At 43.9% G+C, this 26,364-nt stretch overlaps 1 protein-coding gene across 5 annotated transcripts in view; it reads left to right on the top strand.

Annotated features, from left to right (window-relative positions):
* Positions 1-26,364, top strand: part of E2F3 (E2F transcription factor 3) — a 693,003-nt gene that overhangs the window by 641,158 nt on the left and 25,481 nt on the right. For all 5 annotated transcript variants that reach the window (XM_081296306.1, XM_081296305.1, XM_081296309.1 and 2 more), the window contains one exon: positions 18-182. In XM_081296306.1, coding sequence (XP_081152432.1) covers positions 18-182 — 165 coding nt within the window. The remainder of the gene's footprint in view (positions 1-17; positions 183-26,364) is intronic.

Raw genomic sequence — 26,364 nt, 5'->3', positions numbered from 1 at the left:
ACAACTATTTTTTAAAGGTTTTAGTGCCAAAGAACCCTCCATTCATGGGGAAGATGGTTGAAGTGGACATTTATGAATCCGGAAAGCATTTTATGAAGGGACAGCCAGTATCGGATGCCAAAGTGTTCACGCCATCCATCAGCAGACCGCTAGCAAAAGGAGAGGTCTCGGGCTTGGCACAGGTAAGTAAAGGTGCTTTCTCCCCTGTAGCATGGAACTCCAGACCAGGCTCCCGTGGTCATCATGGAGTCCCTTTTTACATAGCACGAGGCTTTGTCCCTTCAGACAGATGGAAACCTGCATTAGAAAGGGCTGTTGCTGCGGATGCCCACGGCTTTGTTTCCCTGCCTGCAAAGGGAATGAGCTGCCTCTGCTCCCACCAGCACAGGGTGACAGGCACCATATTTGCAGGTAAAAGATGTAACCACCAGGGATGATCCGTTCCAGTTGTTTCTGTATCTGTAGATCCCGAGTTGAAGGGGATGAGGAAAAGAATGTTCTCTTGAATGTACTCCTGCCTCGGAGCCGTTTATGGCGCAGCAGGAGCCTGCACTAGAGCAGCCCTGACCAGGCTGAGCCGCATGGTGCCTTTTGCTGGGGTTGAGCCAGGGAACCAATAACGTCCTGGAGAGTGAAATTCAACGTGTTTTTTTCTTTCTATGAAAAGGTAACCTGACCCTTATTTTATACCTTGGTAAATGTGGGTGTTTGCCAAGTCCTCTCTTACATCTCATTGAGCTGCAGTTGTAAAAGCTGATGGAGTGTGAAATGAAAATGTGTATCGCATTTCTAAGCATCATTTGATGTCCCTTCTCCAACACAATTGTTAAGTGCTCCAAAAAAAAGTCCAGAGCAATGCCTGGAAAAACAGAAAAACATATACCTGGCCAGGTGATTCCAAAATTGCTTTAATCTCTGTAAAGCTTTCCCTTCAAATGAATTGAAAGAATATATTAATTAAAATGAAGAAAAAGTAGCTTTGCTTGGGCAATAGTGAGTGACACAGAGGGTAGGATCATCTATGCTCTTGCTGATGTGCTGCAGAGGTCTCATATCTAGCAGGAGTGGAATTTGGGTATGTCGGGTATAAGAGAAGGAACCGTATGCATGGCCCTGTGACCCCCAGTGGAATAGCATGGACTATCTGTCATCAAGATCCTGACGGGTGTCATCCTGCAAAAACCTGATAAATATAACCTTTCACCTTGCTGTTGTTTCATTTAAAAAAAAAAAAATCTTATTTACAGGCTAGGATGGATGTCCCTCGAGGAACAGTAATCTAGCATTTAAATTGTATTGCTAGAAACTTGGCTTTTTGTATATTAGCTAATCCTTTTGAAATTTTTCAAGGAAGTGGGCTAGTTTTTTATTTCTCATTTTCCTACATAGAGCACTTTTCTAGGTTGATTTCAAGTTGTCTCCATGAGTACAACTTCACAACAAATGGCAAATTATCATCTCAAAGATGTTGCCAGGTTTAATCCCTTCTATGTGCCTGTGGAAGGGTGGCATTCTAAAACATTGTGGTGATCACAAACAGGGAAGACTAGCACCCTTCTCACCTCTCCCCAACTACAGCTAAGGCTGACCTCACTTATATTCTGGGGGCCAGACTTTTCCGCCCCACCCTACCACCAGCCTTTCTCAGCACATGGCCCCAGGGTCCTAGGTAAGACGGGGAGGAAGGTCCGGTGGCTGCTGTCCCACCTGGACTTCTAGAAATAGACTCTTATCTCTTGTGTGGAGCCATAGAATCAGGAACATTGTGGGATGTGCATTCAGGGAAATGCCAGGCAAGTCTTTATCACCATGTGACTTCCTATAGATAAATGGACATTGTTCTCACTCTGCATTATTACTGTCAGTTTTTAAAGATATGCCAAACTTTCTGGATCAAAAGGGCCTCTTAGCGAATTGCTCCTAGTATTACATGTGTTTCTGCTGATAAGAGAACCAAAACAAATGAACGAGGAAGAGACAGCCTTCTCTTTTCATAGGGTTTAACGGGGTTGATAGATGTCATAATCGTGTCTACGCATTTTGAGCTCTTTGACAGTGGGTAAAGGTGCAGGAGCTCTGAGTGGGGACCTCAGCCTAACTCAGTGCAGATGCAATGTGGCCTCGGGGTCTAGGACCTCAGCTTGTACCTGGACTCGCCAATTTACCCCTGCCCAGAGCTCCTCAGGGCTTCTGTTTCCCCTGTTACATGGGAACAGTCGCGTCTGTCTTGGTGTTGATGTAAGAGTGTATGTTTAGCAGTGTGTGTGAGACACCCACTGCTGTCCCTGTACACAGCATGTGAAGGTCTTTCCCTTCTTTCGTCTATTGGTCCTTAAAAAATGAGCAGACTGAAGACTCCCTCAGTATTAGCATTTTCTATTTCTGTTAATTATTTGAGCTACGATCATGCAGTGCGAGCTGTCTTTGGCAGGAGTAGAGGTGTTTCTCTGTTTGGATGTTGTGCTCAGTGCCAGGGAACCAGTCCCAGCAGGATTTCTTCTGTGCCCTGCCACCGAGCTGCATCCCTAGCAGTGTTCATTTTATTTGGAGACAGGCTCTTGCTAAGTCGTGGGACTTGAACTTGCCATCCTCCTACGTCAGCCTTCCAAGTAACTGGGATTATGGGCTGTGCCACCACACCTGGCTCATAGAGTTGTCATAGATTCTGCGGGACAGTAATTCTCCAAGTGTGTTCCCAGACTCACGCAGCAGCATTATCTAGGAACCTGTGGAAACTCCAGGTGCTCAGACCCAGCCTGGGCCTCCTGAGTCGGGAACTCTGGGAGCAGAGCTTGCCGATCTGCTTTTGAGCAAGCTCTCTGGTGACACTGTTGCACACTTTTCTAGGAAATGAGTCTCACGTCGGCAGGAGGGCTCTGCATCCCCAGGGGCAGTGTTCGTGTCTGGTGCTGACCTCCCGGCTTTCCCAGGCCACCTCAGACACCACAGCAGGACACGTCCTTGGAGGGAGATGTCTCCGTCTATGTGTCAGTAGTTCCTCACAGGGTGACAAGATGATGTGGGGATGGCAGAAGGGCATGTGTGTTAAGTGAAGGGGCCTAGAGGGACAGGAAATGAGAGAAACACGGCGTGGGGATGTTGAGAGTAGTGCCTGATGGTTTTTCTGGGCACTCGCTGCCACCTGATTTCATGGCACCTGATTATTGTGATGATCCTTCTAGATGGTTGAGATTTCCTTGGAAAATTACTGTGCTGTCAGTCCTTCCATCCGAGGAAAACTTGTGGGAGGCGACGTGGTGTCACCTCTGTCCAACCCCCCACCGCTCAGCAGTGCAGAAACTTCCCTGCATACAGACCAGAAGAATGCAGCGGTGCCAACCACCACCGTCACCTCTACCACCGTCACCTCAGCCAGTCTAGTGTCATCTGTATCCACATCTACCACTGCACTGCTACCCTGGTTTTCCCTAAGGAAATTCCATTTATCATTTTATTTTATGTGGACACATTTAGATAAATACCTCTAAAAGCTGAAGATTCCTTTTAAAAAATCCATGATCAGATCTCAGAATAATCATCCTTAGTTTTCACTGGGGAAATGCTCCCTGCTGCTACTAGAGCCCAAAGCCTGGGCCTCTGGGTGCTTATCAGGGTCAGAAGGACCCTGAGCAATAATCCACTTCACCAGAATCACAAAAGCAGAGAGTGGGAAAGGCGAGAGGGGTCAGATCCAGGTCTCCCCACGGTCAGGCCCACGTTTCTGCCTTGGTCCCTTCACTGGGTTCAGATGCGCTGCGCATTTGACAGTTGCCACTGTAACCGTTTTGAAGCGCACAGTTCTGCAGCGTCGGTGCCGTCACCTACGGTGCCCCCGACCCAGACCTGTGCGCAGCTTGCACACCTGAAGCTCGGACCGGGTAACAAGGCTCGCCCCCGCCCACCTCGGCCCCGGGTGGTCTCCGAGTCTGCGTTAGCCCCTCCCGTACCTGGAATCGGTCAGCGGCTCTGCTTCATTTTTGCCCCCCGTCACTCAGCACGAGGCCCTCACGCTGCGTCCATGCCCTGGCCCTTGGCGGACTGGCCCTTCTCGGGCTGAGCGGTGGTCCTTGTGCGCGCGGCGGTCCACTTTTCCCCTCACTTCGGGGACACCTGTCGCTTCCGCCTTTGGCTCTCGTGAAGATGCTGGCCGGACCCTGGGAGCGCCCGTCCCTCTGCAGTTCCTGCTCTCAACTCCGAAGCTGGCTTGCTGCTCCTTCCTGACTCCCTGGGGATGGTGAGGAGCTGCTCCTGCGCGCTCTGCTGAGAGGTGGTGCGCAGGCTCCAGGCGCTTGGCTTGGCCACGGCCTGCTTGCCCATGGGCAGCAGCCCTCCCTGGGTGCAGCCCAGGCCCGCTCCTTGGCTTTTCCCGCCTCAGGTCTTCCTTGACCACTGCAGGAAGTAGTTCCCTTTTGTACACCAAAGTGAGCTTGGACTGGATGTGCAGAGAGAGTGATGGGGGAACCAGGATCAGTGGGTGATGGTGATCACCTTCCCTGTGCGTCCCTAGCACGGCCTTGGAGAGGGTGCCTGCCCTAGAAGACGAGAGCCCGGGAGCACCTGCCTGCCTGTCCTCTTCAGGGCTAACTAGTCGTGCTGCTACCCTTCTTTCTCCTTGTACCACTCACCTTACAGCAGATCACTTGAATCTTCACATTTCTCAAGTTAATACTTAAGAAGGGAGCTGTTTTGTGCCTGGTGAAATATTGGAAAGAAAAATATTTTCTAATTTTAAATGTATAAATCGCTTTCTTGCAAAGGTTTTCTGTTTTTCAGTTCATTCCTTAGAGGTATCAAGTCACTTTTTTGGGCGGGGGGAGGGGTGGGGAGGGGTGGTGGAACTGGGGATTGAACTCAGGGGTGCTCAGCCAGTAAGCCACATCCCCAGCCCTATGTTTGTTGTTGTTGTTGTTTTTAAAGTTGTAAATGGATACAGTATCTTTATTTTTATGTGGCGCTAAGGATTGAACCCAGTACCTCACACATGCGAGGCAAGTGCTCTACCACTGAGCTACAGCCCCAGCCCCCCAGCCCTATTTTGTATTTTATTTAGAGAAACATCTGGCTGCATTGCTAGCTATTGTTGAGGCTGGCTTTGAATTCGTCATTCTCCTGCCTCAGCCTCCTGAGCTGCTGGGATTACAGGCATGTGCCACTGTGCCCAGCTAATAAATCACTTTAAGGAAAGAGATGGGGTGGTTTTGTGAACAAACTCAAGGATTTGGAGTCTGCTAGGTTGGAGTGCAAATGACAAGCAGGCATGGTGGTGTGCACCCAGCTACTCAGGAGGCTGAGTGGGGAGGAGCCAAGTTCAAGGACAGCCTCAGCAACTCATTGAGACCCTCTCTTAAACATTTTTTTAAAACGCTGGGGAAGTAGCTCAGTGGTAAATCTGAGTTCAATCTCAAAACTACAACAGAAAATTCCTATGATCTTGTACAATTTCTTTGAATCACAGGGTCTTCATTTATGAAATGGAGATAACAGCTGATTCACAGAGGATTAAATTAGATAATGTCGACAAAGTGCCTGATGCATAGTAGGTATATTAAATATGTGATGAAAGAACTCAATAGCTTTAGAAAGCTGCGGTTTTTTGGCTTTTGATGTCTAATACTTTAATTTTTTAAAAAATTTTCTCTGCTTCCTTTGGTTTTCACTATACAGTGTAGTATAGCAATTAAAAACAGGGATTCTCATTACCATTTGAGTCCTTGTTCCACCACTTACGAAAATACATGATCTTGGACAGAGTCCACTTCAGTTCTCCCCTTTGCAAACAGGTTGTAGCACCTGCTTTATCGGACAGACACAGCTTAGCAGTCAGTAAATGTTTGCTGCATTGCTGTTATCATTACTGACGTATTTGTAATGCATGTGAAGACACTATTTAATTAATGAAGGTCAAAAGAGCACATTGTTGTATCATTTCAAATGTATTCACCACCATTGGTTCCTTACAAAATGGCAGCTAAAACCGATGCACTTGGAGGTTCCTGCCCATACTGAGAAGGGCAAATGGATCGAGATTCGCTTGTGATCCTGTAGCACTGCCTGTTCTTGCTGACGGGTGTTTCTTCCTCTCATTCTTTGGGTCCTTCTTAAGAAGGATATTCCAAAATGAGACCTGGCCCCTCTGTGTGTCTCCAAAGTGAAGGCAAGGCTGTCCCCAGTGCCTGGCTGCCCCTGTTTCTCTTCTTGCAGGACTTTGATCCTAATAACGGATTCACTTGGGTGGTTAGATGGCTCAGCACCAGCGCAACTGGCCACACTTGGAAAGGAAACAGAAGTTTTGAAGAGTGGCCTGTTTCCTCATCACAGACAAAGGGCCAGCAGGACACTCGGTGCACTGGGTTTTATGTACAGACTGTACTGTGTTCTCAAAGCTGTGACCCTTAGAAAAACACCAGTAAAACACTTCCCACCTAGCCTACATCCAAAACCACCGGCGTGAAAGGTCTGTTAGTTCAGGGTCAGATTTGAAGCATACGAAAACTGCATTGAGGAGGTTAAGAATGGCTTAATAATTAAGTGAACACAGGTGAAAGTGGATCTAATTTCAAACAGATCAGCTAACCATGTTAGAAGCAAATGAGGGTGTGTTCCTTCCTATTTTCCTTCCACGCCAAGAGGTTGGCTCCAATCCCAAAAAGTTTCTCCAGTTCCTTGTTATTCTTAGTTTTATTTTAAAAATTATGTGAATAAATCCTTTACTACCCATATACTAAGTTGATGTCACACACACTTAGTGTGGGCTGTTGCATGCATTTTTGTATTGTTCTAGCTCAGTTTCTGTTGCAGAACAGTTAGGACATACTTGAGTCCCACAGTTGAGACCTGTAGCTCCTATTGTGTGTGAGCTGTGTCTTTTGGATATTGTCACCAAACCAGTATGATTATGTCAGTTAAACTCTGTTTAGTACATTTACCATACCTTCCACTATCAATTTGAGTACCAGCCTCAGTATCATCAGAGTGAGCTGATGCTGGACAACGAGCTTTCATTTCACTCGCAACACTAATGACGCGATCCCTCATGATATTCTGCCTGCTCCTGAGGGCCGCATCAGGGGCACAGCGAGGGGAATTGCGCGCATCAAGGAGCTCATTGTGCCTTGATAATAACCGTAGCTCCCTTTAGTGAGCCTCTGTTATGTGCTTGGTACTGAGGCTTTTACTTGCAATGCCTCTGTTTGCTGACCAGCCTGAGTTAAGGGAGCAGAACACAGTGAACAGTGCTCTCTACGCTGCTGTGCGCACCCACACAGATGGGCCTGGTGTCTTTGGCCTGTGTTGGGGTAGGGACAGAAGGAGCGGTGAGCTGGACACAGAGGCACTGGCAGATCCCAGAGCAAGGAAGACTGAGGGCAAGAGCCAAGAAGCAGGCCCCTGAGCCTGAATGGCTCCTATTTACAAGACGCGGGTAGTACCTGGATTCTGGGCTCCTGCCTTCTTGGGCATGATGTGATCTAGGCAGAGGGCTCGGTACTGGAGATGGAAATGATGACAGTGCTGGGCCAGCTTCCTCTCACCGTGACAGAACACCTGGGAGTGACTCCTTAAAGAAGGAAAAGTGGCTCGTGTTTCATAGGCTCGGTCCAGGGTTGGCTGCTGCATTTCTTGGGGCCTGAGGTGAAACCGACTCTAATGGCTGCAGGAGCGTGTGGTGGAGGAGCCTGGTTACCCCATGGCAGCCAGAGAAAGGGGAAGGGGCCAGGGACAAAGTCACCCTTGAGAGACATGTCCGGGTGACCTGCTTCCTCCAGCTGGGCCCACCTCCCAGTGCCCTTTCAGCTATGCACGCATGAGCTCAGAGCCCTGGTGCGCCAGCCGCTTCTCCAAGGCCACCTCTGACGCACGGCAGCACTGGGGACCAAGCTGCCAGCTCCTGAGCCTTTGAGGGACAGTCCAACAGCTGCGTGGACTTTGGGGAGATTCGGATCTGGCTGCTCTGCTAGCAGCGCTGCTATTGGGTGTGACTCTTGTGGGAGGGTTTGGAGAGGGAGGGGGGAAGGGGTCCTAAGGAAGACCCAGGCCACAACTGCTCCCGTGGACATTTGTACCAAATCCAGAGTGAATCCCTTAGCACCAAGTGGCAGTCAGTGGCATTTCAGCAGTTGGCTGACCCTGGAAGGTCACCTCGCCCCCTCCTTCCCTGGCAGCAGGAGGAGGGAGATGCCTGGAGAATGTTGTGTCCTGGTGCCATGACCCCAGGTGTCCAGAACTGCCTTCAGTGCCGTCGTTTTGAGGGACGCTTCTTCAGATGTCTCTCCTTGCCTTTTACTCAGTCATCAGTGCCGAGAATGGGCCTGTCTCAGCTTCTCTGGAACTGTCCCAGTTTGTCCCTGCTGGTCTGGTGTCATTACGACAGTTCTTTTTTCACTCCCCAAATGTACTGGATGGTAAAGTAAATCCAGCCCCATTAAGCCCTGCTTAGAATGCAAAGGTCCAAGAAGTGATCCTGCCCTGAAGGACACTGAGGAGAGTTGGGAAGAGAAAATAGGTACTGTGGTCTGAATGTGGTGTCTCCCAAATTCCCTGGAGAACCTCCTCAGGAGTGTGATGTGAGCAGGTGGGGGTTTGGAGGTGGCTAGCGTGTGCGGGTGGAGCCGCCATGGTGGGGATCCATGCCTTTATAACAAAGGCCCCAGAGTCTGCCTCGTGTCTTCCACCTGTTGAGGACACAGCAAGAGGTGGTCTAGGTACCAGGAAGCCACTCTCACCAGACCAGTCGGCGGCATCTTGAGCTTCCCAGGCTTTGGAACTGTGAGAAGCAAATTCCTGCTGTTCAGAAGCTACCCAGCTTGTGGCATTTCTGTTACATTAGCTCAAATGAAAAATAAGACAAAGTACATATGAAACAAAATCAATAATGTGTCAAGTCCTAAATTGGATGGCATCGGGTCCTTGGCATCGGGTCCTTGGCATCGGGTCCTTGGCAACGGTCAGGGAACGCATGGGTCGGGTGATTTGCACTAGTTTAAATAGAAAGTGGATTGTAAAGGGAGACCAGCTAGTTCAGGATCCCTGGAGGAGCTGGGAAGCAGAACCCAGAACCACACAGGGGCTGCCGAGGGGAGGCCCCTCACCTTCCGGTCAGCGCCACTCAGGTATGACAGGGGATTGTGGAACATGGGGGCCAAGGAGGCTGGGCAATGTCTTTTGGATCTAAACCGGCATGGTGACGTTTACAACACGGGGAACTGTCACGGTGGAGAGGATGTTCAGCTTCCAGGACAGGGAATCTCCTGGATGTGGTGGAATTAGAACTGGACCTTGAAGTACGGAGGACTTTATCAGACAAGTGACGGTGAAGTTTTTCTCACTGTGAAGGGAAAATAAGTCAAGTGAGAGAATGCACAGGAATATATCTGTGAGCAATTTGGGGCAGTTGGAAGACAGAAATAATGTTCAGTATGAAGATGGACCACGGGGTTTTGAAGAGAGAAGATTTGTACCTAACACACTAGGCAAAAGCACATGTATTAACCAAGATCAATTAGGCTGTGCTGCAGGAACAAATTAACCCTGAAATCCCTATCTTGTCCACCCAACAGAGAGAGATTTCCTGCTTATACCAGGTGTCTGGCACTATTTAGGAGCACTTTGGAGTCGAGGACTGTCTGTCCACACTCAGGGAGAGACCCAGGTGGACTGTGTTTCTTCATAGCAGGAGAAATGCTGGCGACCCAGGCCTCTCCCGGCCTCGGCACAGGACTGGCATGTGGTGCGTCTGTGCACATCCATTGGCCAGAGCCATCCACATGGCCCACTGACTTCAAGAGTCTTGGAGATACATTCTGTATAAACAAAAAGGAGAGGATATAGGTGAATACTAGAAGCTTCTACCATGCATGTGGGCAAGATTTTGAGCACAAGAATCATTTCGTAAGATGTCCATGTGAGGGAAAGCTCACGGGAGCAGGGCAGCCTGTAGGGCAGTTCACCACCTGCTGCAGGCCCCGAACACTGTCCACCTGAGAGTCGATGCTTGGCACCTATTTTTTGAATGAACTTGGCCTTCAGTGGTATACAAGGTGGAATGGTAGAGACTGTAGAAGCAGGGAAGTAGGCAGTACATAATATGTTGGAATCTTCTGTTGCTTCAACTTAGGACACTAATATAGTCTTTAAGCATTAAACAAATCAGTCAAGCCACTCAACCTTCTCTTTGAAGTCACTTTACCTCTTGATAAGCAGATTGCAAAGCTCCTTTTTAAACTGATAGCAATCTTGTTAGGTTAAATTCTTTTCATGGGAACGTAAGGATGAGTACTTTAGAGCAGGGCCTGCTTCTAACCATAAATTTTAGTTTCCTTTCCTTTCTCGTTTCCGATGATGAAGTCACAGCCTGCTTCTCCTCTCGCACTCTGAATCCTGACTTTGCATTGTGCCTTAAATAAATAAAACTGAGCATGCTTAAAGAAATAGTGTATTTCTAACATAGTTTGAATGTTTTAAACTTGAAGTGTTGGAAACACAAATTTTCTCCTTTCTTCAGTGATTCACTGAAAAACATAGTCAAACCGTATGTCAAGCTACTTATCAGGGACAGTTACCTGGTAGGAAGTCAACCTCTAAAATTAGGATGCCGTGCCTCTCAAGTTCTCCAGCCTGAGAGGGAGATCTGAGACCCATGAGAGCAAAGACTGTTACCGACTTTATCAAGATTAGCATTTTCCCTCCACGGGCCCCTGGAGCCCAAGGCTTCCATCTTGTGAACATTCTCTTTAAAAGACAGAGCTGGGCACGGGCTGCACACAGACGGGTCGTAGGCCCAGGGCCAGTCTGGGCGATTTAGCAAGATCCTGTCACAAAGTGAAAAGGGCACCAGACCCTGGACTCAATTCTCCATATCTCAATAATAACAATAGTCCTTTTGCACGTGAGCTTTGGGGCAGACGGTGGCTCTTGGGATTCTGGCTTTACCCCTGCTGATGGCATCAACATCTCCTGGTCAGCCGCGCTAGGTATGTCTCGTCTATAAATTGGGAATAATAAAACTTATTTGATAGGTTTTTTGGTTTTGTTTTGATTCTGGGAATTGAACCGAGGGGTGCTTTACTACTGAGCTACATTGAGCTATATCCCTCAACCCTTTTTTTTTTTTTTTATCTTGAGACAGTCTCTTGATGAATTGCTTAAGGGTCTTGTTAACTTACTGAAGCTGGCCTCAATCTTGCCATCCTCCTGCCTCAGCCTCCCAATGTGGGATTGAGGTGTGGGCCACTGCTGATAGGCTGTTTTGACAATGATGTGAGACAGTGACCAGTGACTAGGTGGTGTGGGATTGGCAGCATGACTGATGGTCAGTGAAGGTTGATTTGGAACCTGATTAATTGAGTCACATTTATACCATAAGAAGTTGTGGTTACTGGTCTTTTTAGGCATATTTATAAGCAATAATAGCATTTGCTAAGGTAGTTGCCTAAAATTCTTTTTTTAATGGTGTTTTAAGTTCCCTTTTCCACTGACACAGAGTGGCTGTTTCTTCTGCACACTTCATCTGAGGTTCAACTCCTCTGAACTACCACAAAGCTTCTACGGTATGGTTGGTGGCATTCACCAGGAATCTTGTTCTTAAATATTCTGGAGAGAGGTGATCTCCCAGCTGTGTGCTGGGTTATCTGAGAATATTTCCCTCTGCCTGTCTAGTGTCTCTTTTTACCATGTGTATAGCCTGGTGGAGTCTCTCCTCTGCTCAGAACCCCCTAGAGCTCCGTGTGAGCCTGCACTTCTCCTCCCGTATACGTACCCAGGAGAATCACCCTCAGGTGTCTGGACTCCGTCCCTCACACCAGCATTACTCCCAGTAGCCAACCACCTGCCCTGCAGATAGACAGGCAAACAATGTGGTGTGTGATACCGTGGAGTTTCACTCAGCCAGAAAGAGAAGTAAAGTCTGCCGTGGATAAAGCTCAAAAATATTACGTGAAGTGGATAAGGCAGACCAGAGCAGGACAGACACCACCTGATTGCATTGTGCACGCTGTCTAGAATGGGCAGATTCATGAGAAGACAGGAAGCCCTTTAAGTTAGCAGGGTGGGAGTGGGGCTGCCCAGTTATTCCCCCCCCCCCAATGTCTTATTGGTGCATTACAGCTGTGCCTAGTGATGGGTTTCTTGTTACACAGTCGTACGTACACACACCGTGACGACACCGTTTGGCCAGTATCATTCCCCCCCAGCACTTCCCCCTCCCTCCCCACCTCCCACTCCTTGGTCCCTTTCCTCAACTGATCTCCATTAGATTGTCATGAGATGTACCCCCACCTGTGTTTTCCTCCCCGCCTCTACCTTCTGCATATGAAAGAAAAAATATGCAACCTTTGGCCTTCTGAGTGTGACTTACTTCACTTAACACATGACCTCTAGTTCTATCCATTTTTCTGCAAATGCCATAATTTTATTTTTCTTTATGGCTAAATAAAACTCGTCTGTGTAGATACAGCACATTTTCTTACCTATTCATCCATTGATGGACTCGTAGGCTGGTTCCATAGTTTGGCTATTGTGAACTGTGCTGCTATAAACATGGGTGTGCATGTGTCACTGCAGTAAGATGACTAATTCTTCAGGATAAATACCGAGGAGTGGATAGCTGGTCCTGTGGTGGTTTCATGCCTAGTCTTTTGAGGAATCTCCTACTGATTTCCATAGTGGTTGTACAGTCCCACCGACAATGTAAGAGTGTTCCTTTTTCTCCACATCCTCTCCATCATTTATTATTATTTGTACCCTTGATGACTGCTGTTCAATCTGGTGTGAGAAGACATCTCAGCATGGTTTTGATTTGTATTTCCCTAATTGCTAGTGATGTTGGACATTTTTTCGTGTGTTTGTTGACCATTTGTATTTCTGCTTGATCGGTTATTTCCTAACGGTTACAGACTTTGGAAATAGTGGAGCCTGCACGATTTAGTAAACTAACTAATGTGATTAACATAGTAAGTGTAATGAATGTCACTTAATTGTGCCTCAAAAATGGTTAAAAGTGATAAATTTTGTTGTATATATTTTACCACAATAAAAGTTAAAGTAGTTACAATTATTCTAGATAATAATAGGCAGGCACACACACACACACACACACACACACACACACACCAAAAAAAGGATTAGACAAAAAACCATCAGGGCTTCCCAGCAAGCTTGGAGTGAAAGCCAGAGACCCTGCAGTGGCCTCCAAGGTCCTTCTCTCCTTGGGCAGCTCGCTGGCCAAGTGCACTCCCTCGGGGGACCAGTTGGGGGCCCTTCCCTGCTGGGCCCACTGCTAGCCGTCCCTATGAACTGCCAGTCATGAGATGTCTGCTGGACCATCTCCTTATCACTGAGGTCACCCTCAGAAACCTCTAGAGAACCACGCCCCGGCCGTCCCAGCCTGGCACGTGCTGTTCTTGGTCTGCCGACCTCCGTGGCACACACCAGGCTGCTGTGTCCCAGTCTCCAGGTGTTCAAGGACTTGCTTCCTCCCCTGCTGCACCCTCATGACCACGAGTACTGCCGTTGAGCACGCGCTCAGGAAATGAGGGCATTTCTTGTGCATATACATGTGTCCCCTTACTAAAAGGACACAGGACCAGAATCTGGTTGTCCTACACATGGGTTCTCTCTTCCCACCCTAAAGGCCCCAGGCTGACAACCACACCACCTCGGCGAGGTCCAGCCACCCCTTCCCGGCCGCTCATGCATCTGCCTCAAAGGTAGGGTAGCTCAGCAGCCCTTCTGGTGGGGCCCAGTGACGTGCCCACAGGCTCTGCGGCCGTTGGTGGGTCCCGACATCCTCACGGGGACTCGCCCTGCAGGAGGCAGCCTGAGCACGTGTTCTCGGGGACCTCAGAGGAAGGCGAGAGACCTGCACAGGAGTTTTCAGGCTTGACGTCCAGGCGCTAGTCCCTTCTGAGTTGGTCTGCATACGTGGTCAGGGGAGGAGGGACCTGGTTTCATCCTCGGGCGTGTGTGTCCAGTCTTGCAGGCACTGGCTACTGAAGAGACTGTCCTCTCTCCTGGATGTTCTTGGCAGCTTTGTTGAGAATTAGCTGGCTTCCGAGCTCGATGGGGTGTGTGTTTCATGACGGTGGCTTTGGCTACTCTGGGTCTTTCGCAGTTCACTGCGGAGTGTTTATCTATTTCAGTGAAGAAACTTGTTGATATTTGATGGAATCCATTGCCCGTATAAATCACATAGGGTAGCACGATTTTTTTTTTTTGCTGTCATGTGATTAATGTTTCACAAGTAACAACATAAAATTCACTTTGGACAATAAAAAAAATAGTAGAAGACATAGACTAGACAAACCTTTGTTAAATCTCTGCACTTTAGGCAAGTTATTTTATTTATTTTTTATTTTTTTAAATTTTTTTTAAAATTTCTTTTTATTGGTTGTTCACAACATTACAAAGCTCTTGACATATCATATTTCATACATTAGATTCAAGTGCGTTATGAACTCCCATTTTTACCCCAAATACAGATTGAAGAATCACATCGGTTACACATCCACATTTTTACATAATGCCATATTAGTGCCTGTTGCATTCTCTTACCTTTCGTATCCTCTACTATCCTCCCTCCCCTCCCCTCCCATCTTCTCTCTCTACCCCATCTACTGTAATTCATTTCTCTCCTTGTTTATTTTCCCATTCCCTTCACAACCTCTTATATGTAATTTTGTATAACAATGAGGGTCTCCCTCCATTTCCATGCAATTTCCCTTTTCTCTCCCTTTCCCTCCCACCTCATGTCTCTGTTTAATGTTAATCTTTTCTTCCAGCTCTTCCTCCCTGCTCTGTTCTTAGTTGCTCTCATTATATCAAAGAAGACATTTGGTATTTGTTTTTTAGGGATTGGCTAGCTTCACTAAGCATAATCTGCTCTAGTGCCATCCATTTCCCTGCAAATTCCATGATTTTGTCATTTTTTAGTGCTGCGTAATACTCCATGGTGTATAAATGCCACATTTTTTTTTTTATCCATTCACCTATTGAAGGGCATCTAGGTTGGTTTCACAGTCTAGCTATTGTGAATTGTGCTGCTATGAACATCGATGTGGCAGTATCCCTGTAGTACGCTCTTTTAAGGTATTCAGGGAATAGTCCGAGAAGGGCAATAGCTGGGTCAAATGGTGGTTCCATTCCCAGCTTTCCCAGGAATCTCCATACTGCTTTCCAAATTGGCCGCACCAGTTTGCAGTCCCATCAGCAATGTACAAGAGTACCCTTTTCCCCACATCCTCACCAGCACTTGTTGTTGTTTGACTTCATAATGGCTGCCAATCTTACTGGAGTGAGATGGTATCTTAGGGTGGTTTTGATTTGCATTTCTCTGACTGCTAGCGATGATGAGCATTTTTTCATGTACTTGTTGATTGATTGTATATCCTCCTCTGAGAAGTGTCTGTTCAGGTCCTTGGCCCATTTGTTGATTGGGTTATTTGTTGTCTTATTGTCTAATTTTTTGAGTTCTTTGTATACTCTGGATATTAGGGCTCTATATGAAGTGTGAGGAGTAAAAATGTGTTCCAAGGATGTAGGCTCCCTATTTACCTCTCTTATTGTTTCTCTTGCTGAGAAAAAACTTTTCAGTTTAAGAAAGTCCCATTTGTTGATACTTGGTATTAACTCTTGTGCTATGGGTGTCCTATGAAGGAATTTGGAGCCCGACCCCACAATATGTAGATCGGAGCCAACTTTTGCTTCTATCAGACGCAGAGTCTCTGATTTGATATCTAGCTCCTTGATCCACTTTGAGTTAACTTTTGTGCATGGCGAGAGGAGGGGATTCAGTTTCATTTTGTTGCATATGGATTTCCAGTTTTCCCAACGCCATTTGTTGAAGATGCTATCCTTTCTCCATTGCATGCTTTTAGCCCCTTTATCAAATATAAGATAGTTGTAACTTTGTGGATTAGTCTCTGTGTCCTCTGTTCTATACCATTGGTCCACCCGCCTGTTTTGGTACCAGTACCATGCTGTTTTTGTTACTATTGCTCTGTAGTATAGTTTGAAGTCTGGTATCGCTATACCACCTGATTCACACTTCCTGCTTAGAATTGCTTTTGCTATTCTGGGTCTTTTATTTTTCCATATGAATTTCATGATTGCTTTATCTATTTCTACAAGAAATGCCATTGGGATTTTGATTGGCATTGCATTAAACCTATAGAGAGCTTTTGCTAATATCGCCATTTTGATGATGTTAGTTCTACCTATCCATAAACAGGGTATATTTTTCCATCTTCTAAGATCTTCTTCTACTTCTCTTTTTAGGGTTCTGTAGTTTTCATTGTATAAATCTTTCACCTCTTTTGTTAGGTTGATTCCCAAGTGTTTTATTTTTTTTGAGGATATTGTGAATGGAGTGTTTTTCCTCATTTCCATTTCAGAAGTTTTGTCACTGATATACAGAAATGCCTTTGATTTATGCGTGTTGATTTTATATCCTGCCACTTTGCTGAATTCATTTATTAGTTCTAGTAGTTTTTTTGTAGACCCTTTTACGTCTTCTAGGTATAGAATCATGTCATTCGCAAATAGTGATAATTTAAGTTCTTCTTTTCCTATTTTTATGCCTTTAATTTCTTTCGTCTGTCTAATTGCTCTGGCCAGTGTTTTGAGAACTATATTGAATAGAAGTGGTGATAGAGGGCATCCCTGTCTTGTTCCAGATTTTAGAGGGAATGCCTTCAATTTTTCTCCATTCAGAATGATGCTAGCCTAAGGCTTAGCATAGATAGCTTTTCAAATGTCAAGGAAAGTTCCTGTTATCCCTAGTTTTTTTAATGTTTTGAACATAAAGGCATGCTGTACTTTGTCAAATGCTTTCTCTGCATCTACTGAGATGATCATATGGTTCTTATCTTTAAGTCTATTGATGTGGTGAATAACATTTATTGATTTCCGTATATTGAACCATCCTTGCATCCCAGGGATGAATCCTACTTGATCATGGTGCACAATTTTTTTGATATGTTTTTGAATCCGATTCGCCAGAATTTTATTGAGGATTTTTGCATCTAGGTTCATTAGAGATATTGGTCTGTAGTTTTCTTTCTTTGAGGTGTCTTTGTCTGGTTTCGGAATCAGGGTGATGTTGGCCTCATAGAATGAATTTGGAAGAGCTCCCTCTTTTTCTGTTTCCTGAAATAACTTGAAAAGTATTGGTGTTAATTCTTCTTTAAAGGTTTTGTAAAACTCCGCTGTATACCCATCCGGTCCTGGGCTTTTCTTGGTTGGTAGTCTTTTGATGGCTTCTTCAATTTCATCCATTGATATTGGTCTGTTCAAATTGTGTGTATCCTCCTGACTCAGTCTGGGCAAATCATATGACTTAAGAAATTTATCGATGTCTTCACTATCTTCTATTTTATTGGAATATAGGTTTTCAAAATAATTTCTAATTGTCTTCTGTATTTCTGTAGCATCTGTTGTGATATTGCCTTTTTCATCCCGTATGTTAGTAATTTGAGTTCTCTCTCTTCTCTTCATTAGCATGGCTAAAGGTCTGTCGATCTTATTTATTTTTTCGAAGAACCAACTTTTAGTTTTGTTAATTTTTTCAATAGTTTCTTGTGTTTCAATTTCGTTGATTTCCGCTCTGATTTTAATTATTTCTTGCCTTCTGCTACATTTGCTGTTGTTTTGTTCTTCCTTTTCTAGGGCTTTGAGATGAAGTGTGAGCTCATTTATTTGTTGGTTTTTTCTTTTTTTGAGGAATGACCTCCAGGCGATGAATTTCCCTCTTAAAACTGCTTTCATTGTGTCCCATAGATTCCGATATGTTGTGTCTGTATTTTCATTTATCTCTAAGAATTTTTTGATTTCCTCCTTTATGTCTTCTGTAACCCATTGATCATTCAGTAACATATTGTTCATTTTCCATGTGATGTAGGATTTTTCCTTCCTTCTTTTATCATTGATTTCCAGTTTCATTCCATTATGATCACATAAAATGCATGGTATTATCTCCACCCCTTTATATTTACTGAGGGTTGCCCTATGGCATAATATATGGTCTATTTTTGAGAAGGATCCATGTGCTGCTGAGAAAAAAGTATATCCACTTGATGATGGTTGATATATTCTATATATGTCAGTTAAGTCTAGGTTATTGATTGTGGTATTGAGTTCTATAGTTTCTTTATTCAACTTTTGTTTGGAGGATCTGTCCAATGGTGAGAGAGGTGTGTTGAAGTCACCCATAATTATTGTGTTGTGGTCTATTTCATTCTTGAACTTGAGGAGAATTTGTTTTATGAATGTCGATGCACCATTATTTGGTGCCTAAATATTGATAATTGTTGTCTTGTTGGTGAATGGTTCCTTTTAACAGTATATAATGTCCTTCCTTATCCCTTTTGATTAACTTAGTCTTGAAGTCGATTTTATTCGATATGAGGATGGCCACCCCTGCTTGCTTACGAGGACCGTGTGCGTGGTATATTTTTTCCCAACCTTTCGCCTTCAGCCTGTGTATGTCTTTTCCAATCAGATGTGTCTCCTGGAGGCAACATATTGTTGGATTTGTTTTTTTAATCCATGTTACCAGCCTATGTCGCTTTATTGCAGAGTTTAAGCCATTAACATTTAGAGTTACTATTGATATATGGTTTGTACTGCCAGCCATGTTTGATCATTTCTTTTTTTTTTTTAGTTTAATTTGTTTCTCCATAATTAGCTTTCCCCCCGCCCTCTGTCATTACCGAGGTACTTCCCACAGTTGGCTTTGGTTATTGTTTTTCATTTCTTCCTCGTGTAGTGTTTTGCTCAAAATGCTTTGCAATGCTGGTTTTCTGGCTGCAAATTCTTTTAACTTTTGTTTATCATGAAAGATTTTTATTTCGTTGTCATGCCTGAAGCTTAATTTTGCTGGATACAGAATTCTTGGTTGGCATCCATTGTCTTTCAGTGTTTGAAATACGTTGTTCCAGGATCTTCTCGCTTTCAATGTCTGTGATGAAAAATCCGTTGTTAAGCTTATTGGTTTACCCCTGAATGTAATCTGCCTCCTTTCTCTTGTAGCTTTTAATATTTTCTCTTTGTTCTGTATATTGGATATCTTCATAACAATGTGTCTTGGCGTTGGTCTACTGTGATTTTGTGTGCTCGGTATCCTGTATGCATCTACAATTTGTATATCCGTTTCCTTTTTTATTTCTTGAAAGTTTTCTGTAATTGTTTCATTCAGCAGTTTACTCATTCCCTTGGTTTGAATCTCTGTTCCTTCCTTTATCCCGATGACTCGTAAGTTTGGTTTTTTTATGTTATCCCATAACTCTTGGATGTTTTTCTCGTGATTTTTTACCAGCCTATCTGAGTTGGCTAGACTCTTTTCAAGATGATATATTTTGTCTTCATTATCTGACGTTCTGGCTTCTACTTGCTCCACTCTGTTAGTGATACTCTCAATTGAGTTTTTAATTTGGTTTATCCTTTCCTTTATTTCTAGAATTATTGTTTGATTTTTTTTTTAATAATCTCTATCTCCTGATAAAGATGCTTAACTTCTTTTTTTATCTGTTTATGTAATTCATTCTCAATGTGTTCTTTCACTGTTTGGATTTGCTGTCTCGTATCCTCTTTAAGGTTCCATTCCATCTGTCTAAGGTATTCCTTGAGTTCTTTTATGACCATTTTTCTGATGACTCTAGGTCCTCCTGAATATTTAGGCTGTCTTTAATTGTTTGTACTCCTTTTCTTCCTTGCTTTTTCATGCTGCTCATGTTACTTCTTGTTCTGTTTGACTGCTGAATTACTGTTTACTCCTATAAATTTATTTGATGCTTGGGAGGAAAGATATTAGAAGGGAAGGGAAGAAGTCACTAAAGAGAATGAGAGTAGGCAGGTAGAATTCAAGGAAGGGGGAATAAGAAAATTGAAAAGAAATGAAAAGACAAAAGAGAAAAAAAAACTTTTAAAAAAATAATGATAATAAAAAAATGAAAATTAAAATTAAAAAAATAATAATAAAATAAAAAAATTTAAAAAAAATTAAAAACATTAAAAAAAGTTAAAGAACAACAAAAAATGAAAATGAAAGAAAAAAAACCCAAATTAAAAAATAATAATAATAATAATAATAAATGCAGTCATAGAGTTCGATTAACTTCTCTTCCAGTAGGTGGAGCTGTGCCCACTGGGCCAAGCTTCTCCTCTTAATAGGTGGGAACCAGTCACTGTGAAGCAGCTCTTCCTCCCAGACTGGGCGGGTCTCCAATCCTGAGTGCCTAGGGCCTTCTCTTGTGTTTCCTCACGCCAGGCCCCACTCACCGGTGTCGCTCACCACAATACTGGCTACACGCCAGGTCTGCTGCTCCCGGGAGCCCTGTTTTCATGAACGACTGGGCACACTCTCCCTGTTTGCCTCCCTCAGACCCTAAGTTTGTAGAGCTTGGGGCTGAGAACCCCCAGCGAATTTGCTTGCCCTCCGGTAGCCACACCCCCGGTAGCTGGTGCAAGAGACCTCAGTTGTCAGCACTGGTGGGAGCGGTAGCCGGGAGTTCCGCGCCGCGAGTCCCGCACCATTCCTGATTCCCTCAGTCTGGCTATGGCGCTCACGGGAGAGCTGGGAGGGGCCCTTAAGGTTTCCCCGATGTGTGGAGAGGGAAGTCTAGGGGATTACACACCTGTCGCCGCTGGTTTCAATGAAGTTATCTCCTCCGCCTGTGACATCAGTTCTCTGCCATGGTGGTATCCCATGCAAATGGTGACCGTTCATTCCCTTTGCCGGGTGACCAATGCAAAGGGTGAGTCCTGACTGTCTCTCCCAAGCCCCGTTTCAATTCTGTGGCCGCTGCCTCTGAAGGCTGGATTGGCTTTTACCTCTGTAAGTTCAGAAGGGCCGACCACTTATTTCAGCGGGATCCTTAGTGCTGAGTCACGAGAAGCAGGCGAACTGGAGCTTGAATTCAGCCGATCCAGGTTCGGTGTGTGTTCTGAGAGGCCCAAACTGTTCCCCCCAGATCCACGTCAGCTCAGCATTGCCTAGTGATCCTGAGCAAACAGCATTTAGACGGTTTACGACTCCCTCTGCCCGCGCAGCTAAAGAGGTCAGAGACTTGATCTCTCCGCGCCCGCCGCCATGTTGGATCTCCAGGAATACTTCTTAACTCATTTTATAAGGCCAGGATTACCCTGAAAACAAATTCAGCAAGTGCGGGACCGAGTCCCGGGGCAAGGCGCAAAGGGAAAGCAGCTCCGATGACGCCCCGGGCGACCGGATGCAGATCTGGGTTCTAGTGGTCGGCAGCCGCAAGGCACCGCCGCGGCGCAGGCCGCCACCGCCGCGGCGCAGGCCGCCGCCGCCGCCGCCGCCTTCGGGCTCTGGCAGAGGGAATGGAGCTCGGAGAGGGCCCGCAGCTGCTTCACGCGTCGCCAAGCCCCGCAGTCAACATGGCTCCCCGGCCACCGAACCGCGCGGCTGGCCCATTAATCCCTGCCAAGAAGCCACGATTGTTTAACAGTATTAATTTTCCTGATGCAAAAACACAGGATATCTTCCCGTTTCTGTGACCTCTGTTTCTTTCATCAATGCTTTATAATTTTAATTGTATAGATCTTACTTCTTGGATAAATGTATTTCTATACATTTTTTCTTTTTGTAGTTTTTAAAAGTATTTTATATATATATGGACCTTTGTTTTATTTATTTATATGTGGTGCTGAGGATCGAGCCCAGTGCCTCACCCATGCTAGGCACGTGCTCTACCACTGAGCCACAGCCTCAGCCCCTCTTGTTATTTTTTAACTATTGTGAATGGGATTATTTATTTTTTACTTCTCTTCTAGGAAGTTCAGTATTAGTATATAAAAATGCTGCTGTTTTTTGTATGTTGATTTTATGTACTTCAACTTTACCAGATTTCTTTATCAGTTCTGGCTGCTTTGGGTGAGGAACATTTACATTTTTCTGTGCATAAAATCATGTTACTTGGAAGCATGGATAATTGAATTCCGCCCTTTTTAGATTTCTCGGCTAAGACTTCTCGTACTCAGTGTGGTGAAGTGGACACCTTCATCTGGTTTTCGACCTCCAGGAAATGTCCTCAGCTTTTCCCCATTCACCCTGATGCTGTCCATGGGTTTTCATGGACACCTCTAGTGTTTTCAAGTGTGTTCCTTCTCTGTCCACTTTGTAAAAAGTTTTTACATGAAGGGAGTTTGAATCTTATCACATGCTTTTCCAGCAAATACTTAGGTGACCATGTGATCTGAGATGTGTTGAGCCGTGTTCCTTGATCTGAGTTTGTTGAAGCATCTTTCCCTCTCTGGGATGAATCCGCTGCATAGTGGTGTACAGTCTTCTTGACGTGCTGTTTGCCAGGATGTTCATCAGCTAATGGGTCTATAATTTTCATTGTATCATTGTTTGGTTTTGATATCAGAGTGATTCTGGTCTCACAAAAGAGTTCCTTTTATTTCATTTTTTTTAAGTTTTTTTTTTGAGGGGGGGGGAGAGAATTTTTAATATTATTTTTCAGTTTTCAGTGGACACAACATCTTTATTTTTATATGGTGCTGAGGATCGAACCCAGCACCCCACGCATGCCAGGCGAGCACTCTATCGCTTGAGCCACATCCCCAGCCCTGTTTCATTTGTTTGGTCGTAGTTTCAGAAGAACTTAAATTTGCTCTTTGTATGCTTTGTAGAATTAGGTAGTAAAACCTTCAGGTCCTGGGCTTATTTAGCTGCAAGATTTTTAATGACTGTTTCAATCTTACTACTCATGATTGGTCTGTTGAGATTTCTTGTTTCTCTTGCTAAGTTTTAGAGGCTTGTGTGTACTCAGGAGTTTATGCATTTCCTCTAAGGTTCCCAGTTTCTTGTCATAAATGTTCATAGCAGTTTCTTATGATCCTTTGTAATTCTGTGGGATCAATTTTAATGTCTCCCTTTTCCTCCTTGAATTTACTTATTTGGGTCTTATTTTTTTCTTGGTTAATGTGGCTAAATGTTTGGGGGTGTTTTGCTTTCCAAAAAACCAACTATTTCATTGTTTTTTTTTTATAGTTTTAGCTTTTTATTTATTTGTGCTCTCATTATTTCTTCTAACTGTAGGTTTGGTTTATTCCTGGTTTTCTAAGTCCTTGAAGACATATCACTAGGTCATTTATTTGAAGCCTTTGTTTTTTTTTTTTTTAATTTATTGTTGGTTGTTCAAAACATTACATAGTTCTTGATATATCATATTTCACAATTTGATTCAAGTGGGTTATGATCTCCCATTTTTACCCCGTATACCGATTGCTGTATCACATCAGTTACACTTCCATTGATTTACATATTGCCATTCTAGTGACTGATGTATTCTGCTGTTTATCCTATTCTCTACTATCCCCCTTCCCCTCCCCTTTTCTCTCTCTACCCTCTCTACTGTAAATCATTTCTTCACTTGTATTATTTTTCTCTTACCCCTCCTTTCCTCTTATATGTAATTGTATATGACCCTGAGGCTCACCTTCCAATTCCATGCGATTTCCCTTCTCTCTCCCTCTGCCTCCCACCTATCATCCCTGTTTAATGTTAATCTTCTTCTCAAGCTCTTCGTCCCTACCCTGTCCTTGGTTACTCCCCTTATATCAAAGAAGTCATTTGGCATTTGTTTTTTAAGGATTGGCTAGCTTCGCTTAGCATAATCTGCTCTAATGCCATCCATTTCCCTCCAAATTCTATGATTTTGTCATTTCTTAATGCAGAGTAATACTACCTAATAAGAGCATGCTACAGGGACACTGCTACATCGATGTTCATAGCAGCACAATTCAGGATAGCAAGATTGTGGAACCAACCTAGATGCCCTTCAATAGATGAATGGATAAAGAAAATGTGGCATTTATACACAATGGAAGCCTTTGTTTTTTATACATTCATGGATTGCCGTAAACTTCCCTCCAAGGACTGCTTTTGCCATATTCCATAGATAAGTTTTGACGTGTGCATGCATTTTTCTTTAATTTCCCCCATAACTTTTGGGTCATTTAGGACAGGCATTCAATTTTCATGCATTTGTATATTTTCCATTATTCCTGTTGTTGTTGTATTTTTATTCCACGTGATCTGACAAGATATATGATACGCTTATTTTATATACTCTCTTCTTATTCGTGACTTGGTAGTTTTCTGTCATGCTGAGATTTTATTTTCTACTTCTCCTTTTATGTACCTGTTCTTCTGGTGAGTTTTGTACATTTGTGTTTCATGATGGAGGAATCATCCTTGTGTTCTTGTGACTCCCTTGAGCCTTCCTCAGAGGACTGTTCTGGTGGTCAGGAATTAGTATTCCCAGAAAAGCAGAAAATGAGTTATTTCTTCTTAATTTCTAGAGGATAGTTTTGCTGGGTTTATTCTTCTTCATTGACAGTTTTTGTTTTCAAGGGTATGAATATATAATCCTGTTTTCTCTCTTCTGACCTATAAGGTTTCTGCTGAGAAATCTCCTGTAAGTCTTACGTTTATTCCCTTATGCGACTTGACATTTATCTTTTGTTCCAATAATTCTTTGTCTTTTGATATTTTTACTCTAATACGCCTTTGTTGGAATTCTTTTGGGTTGAAGCTAGTTAGGATATTTTGAGCTCCTTGTATTTGTATGTAAACGTCTTTTTGAAGACTTGGAAGGTTTTCGGCTATCTTGTGAAATGGGTTTCCAGTGCCTCCCCCGGTACCTCTCCTGGAATTCCTGAACTAGGAATGATCGATTGTTCACCTAAGTGTGTTCCATGTGCCTTCCTAACTTTTTCTCTCTGTTTAGGTTAGTTCAAAAGACCTGTTCTCAAGTTAAGAATGTTTTTCTTACGTTCATTCTAGTATATTTTTATGTAATTTTAAAATTTACACATGACAGCAGAATGCATTACAATTCTTATTACACACACAGAGCACAATTCTTCATATCTCTGGTTGTATATACATAGTGTATTCACACCAATTCGTGTCTTCATACCTGTACTTTGGATAATAATGATCATCACATTCCACCATCATTAATTACCCCATGCCCCCTCCCTTCCCCTCCCACTCCTCTGCCCTATCTAGAGTTCTTCTATTCCCCCCATGCTCCCGCTCCCTGTCCCACTATGAATCAGCCTCCTGATATCAGAGAAAACATTCAGCATTTCGTTTGTTTGGGATTGGCTAACTTCACTTAGCATTGTCTTCTCTAACTCCATCCATTCACCTGCAAATGCCATGATTTTATTCTCTTTTATTGCTGAATAATATTTCTTTTTTAAATTACTTTTATTTTTTAAATACATGGCAGAATGCATCACAATTCTTATTACACATATAGAACAATTTGTCATATCTCTGTATACAAAGTATATTCACACAAAATCATGTCTTCACACATGTACTTTGGATAATGATGTCCATCACATTCCACCATCGTTGCTAATGACCTGCCCTTTCCTTCCCCTCCCACCCCTCTTCCCTACCTAGAGTTTGTCTATTCCTCCCATGCTCCCTCTCCCTACCCCACTGTGAGTCAGTCGCCTTATATCAGAGAAAACATTTGCCATTTGTTTTTTGGGGATTGGCTAACTTAACTTAGCAATGTCTTCTCCAACACCATCCATTTACCTGCAAATGCCATGATTTTATTCTTTTTTATTGCTGAGTAATATTCCATTGTGTATATATGCCACATTTTTTATTTTTTTTTATTATTATTGGTTGTTCAAAACATTACAAAGCTCTTGACATCATATTTCATACATTTGATTCAAGTGGGTTATGAACTCCCATTTTTACCCTGTATACAGTTTGCAGAATCACATTGGTTACACATCCACGTTTTTACATAGTGCCATACTAGTGTCTGTTGTATTCTGCTGCCTTTCCTATCCTCTACTGTCCCCCCTCCCCTCCCATCTTCTCTCTCTACCCCATCTACTGTAATTCATTTCTCTCATTTTTTCCCTTTCCCCTCACTTCCTCTTATATGTAATTTTGTATAACATTGAGGGTCTCCTTCCATTTCCATGCAATTTCCCTTCTCTCTCTCTTTCCCTTCCCCCTCTTGTCCCTGTTTAATGTTAATCTTTTTCTCATGCTCTTCCTCCCTGCTCTGTTCTCAGTTGCTCTCCTTGTATCAAAGAAGACATTTGGCATTTGTTTTTTAGGGATTGGCTGGCTTCACTAAGCATAATCTGCTCTAATACCATTCATTTCCCTGCAAATGCCATGATTTTGTCATTTTTTAGTGCTGAATAATACTCCATGTGTATAAATGCCACATTTTTTTTATCCATTCATCTATTGAAGGGCATCTAGGTTGGTTCCACAGTCTAGCTATTGTGAATTATGCTGCTATGAACATCGATGTAGCAGTATCCCTATAGTATGTATGCTCTTTTAAGGTCTTTAGG

Source organism: Spermophilus citellus (assembly GCF_964194105.1).
Source record: "Spermophilus citellus genome assembly, chromosome: 5".
Classification (NCBI taxonomy): domain Eukaryota; kingdom Metazoa; phylum Chordata; class Mammalia; order Rodentia; family Sciuridae; genus Spermophilus; species Spermophilus citellus.
Note: the sequence above shows the minus strand (reverse complement) of the source record. Positions and strands in the feature narration are given on the sequence as shown.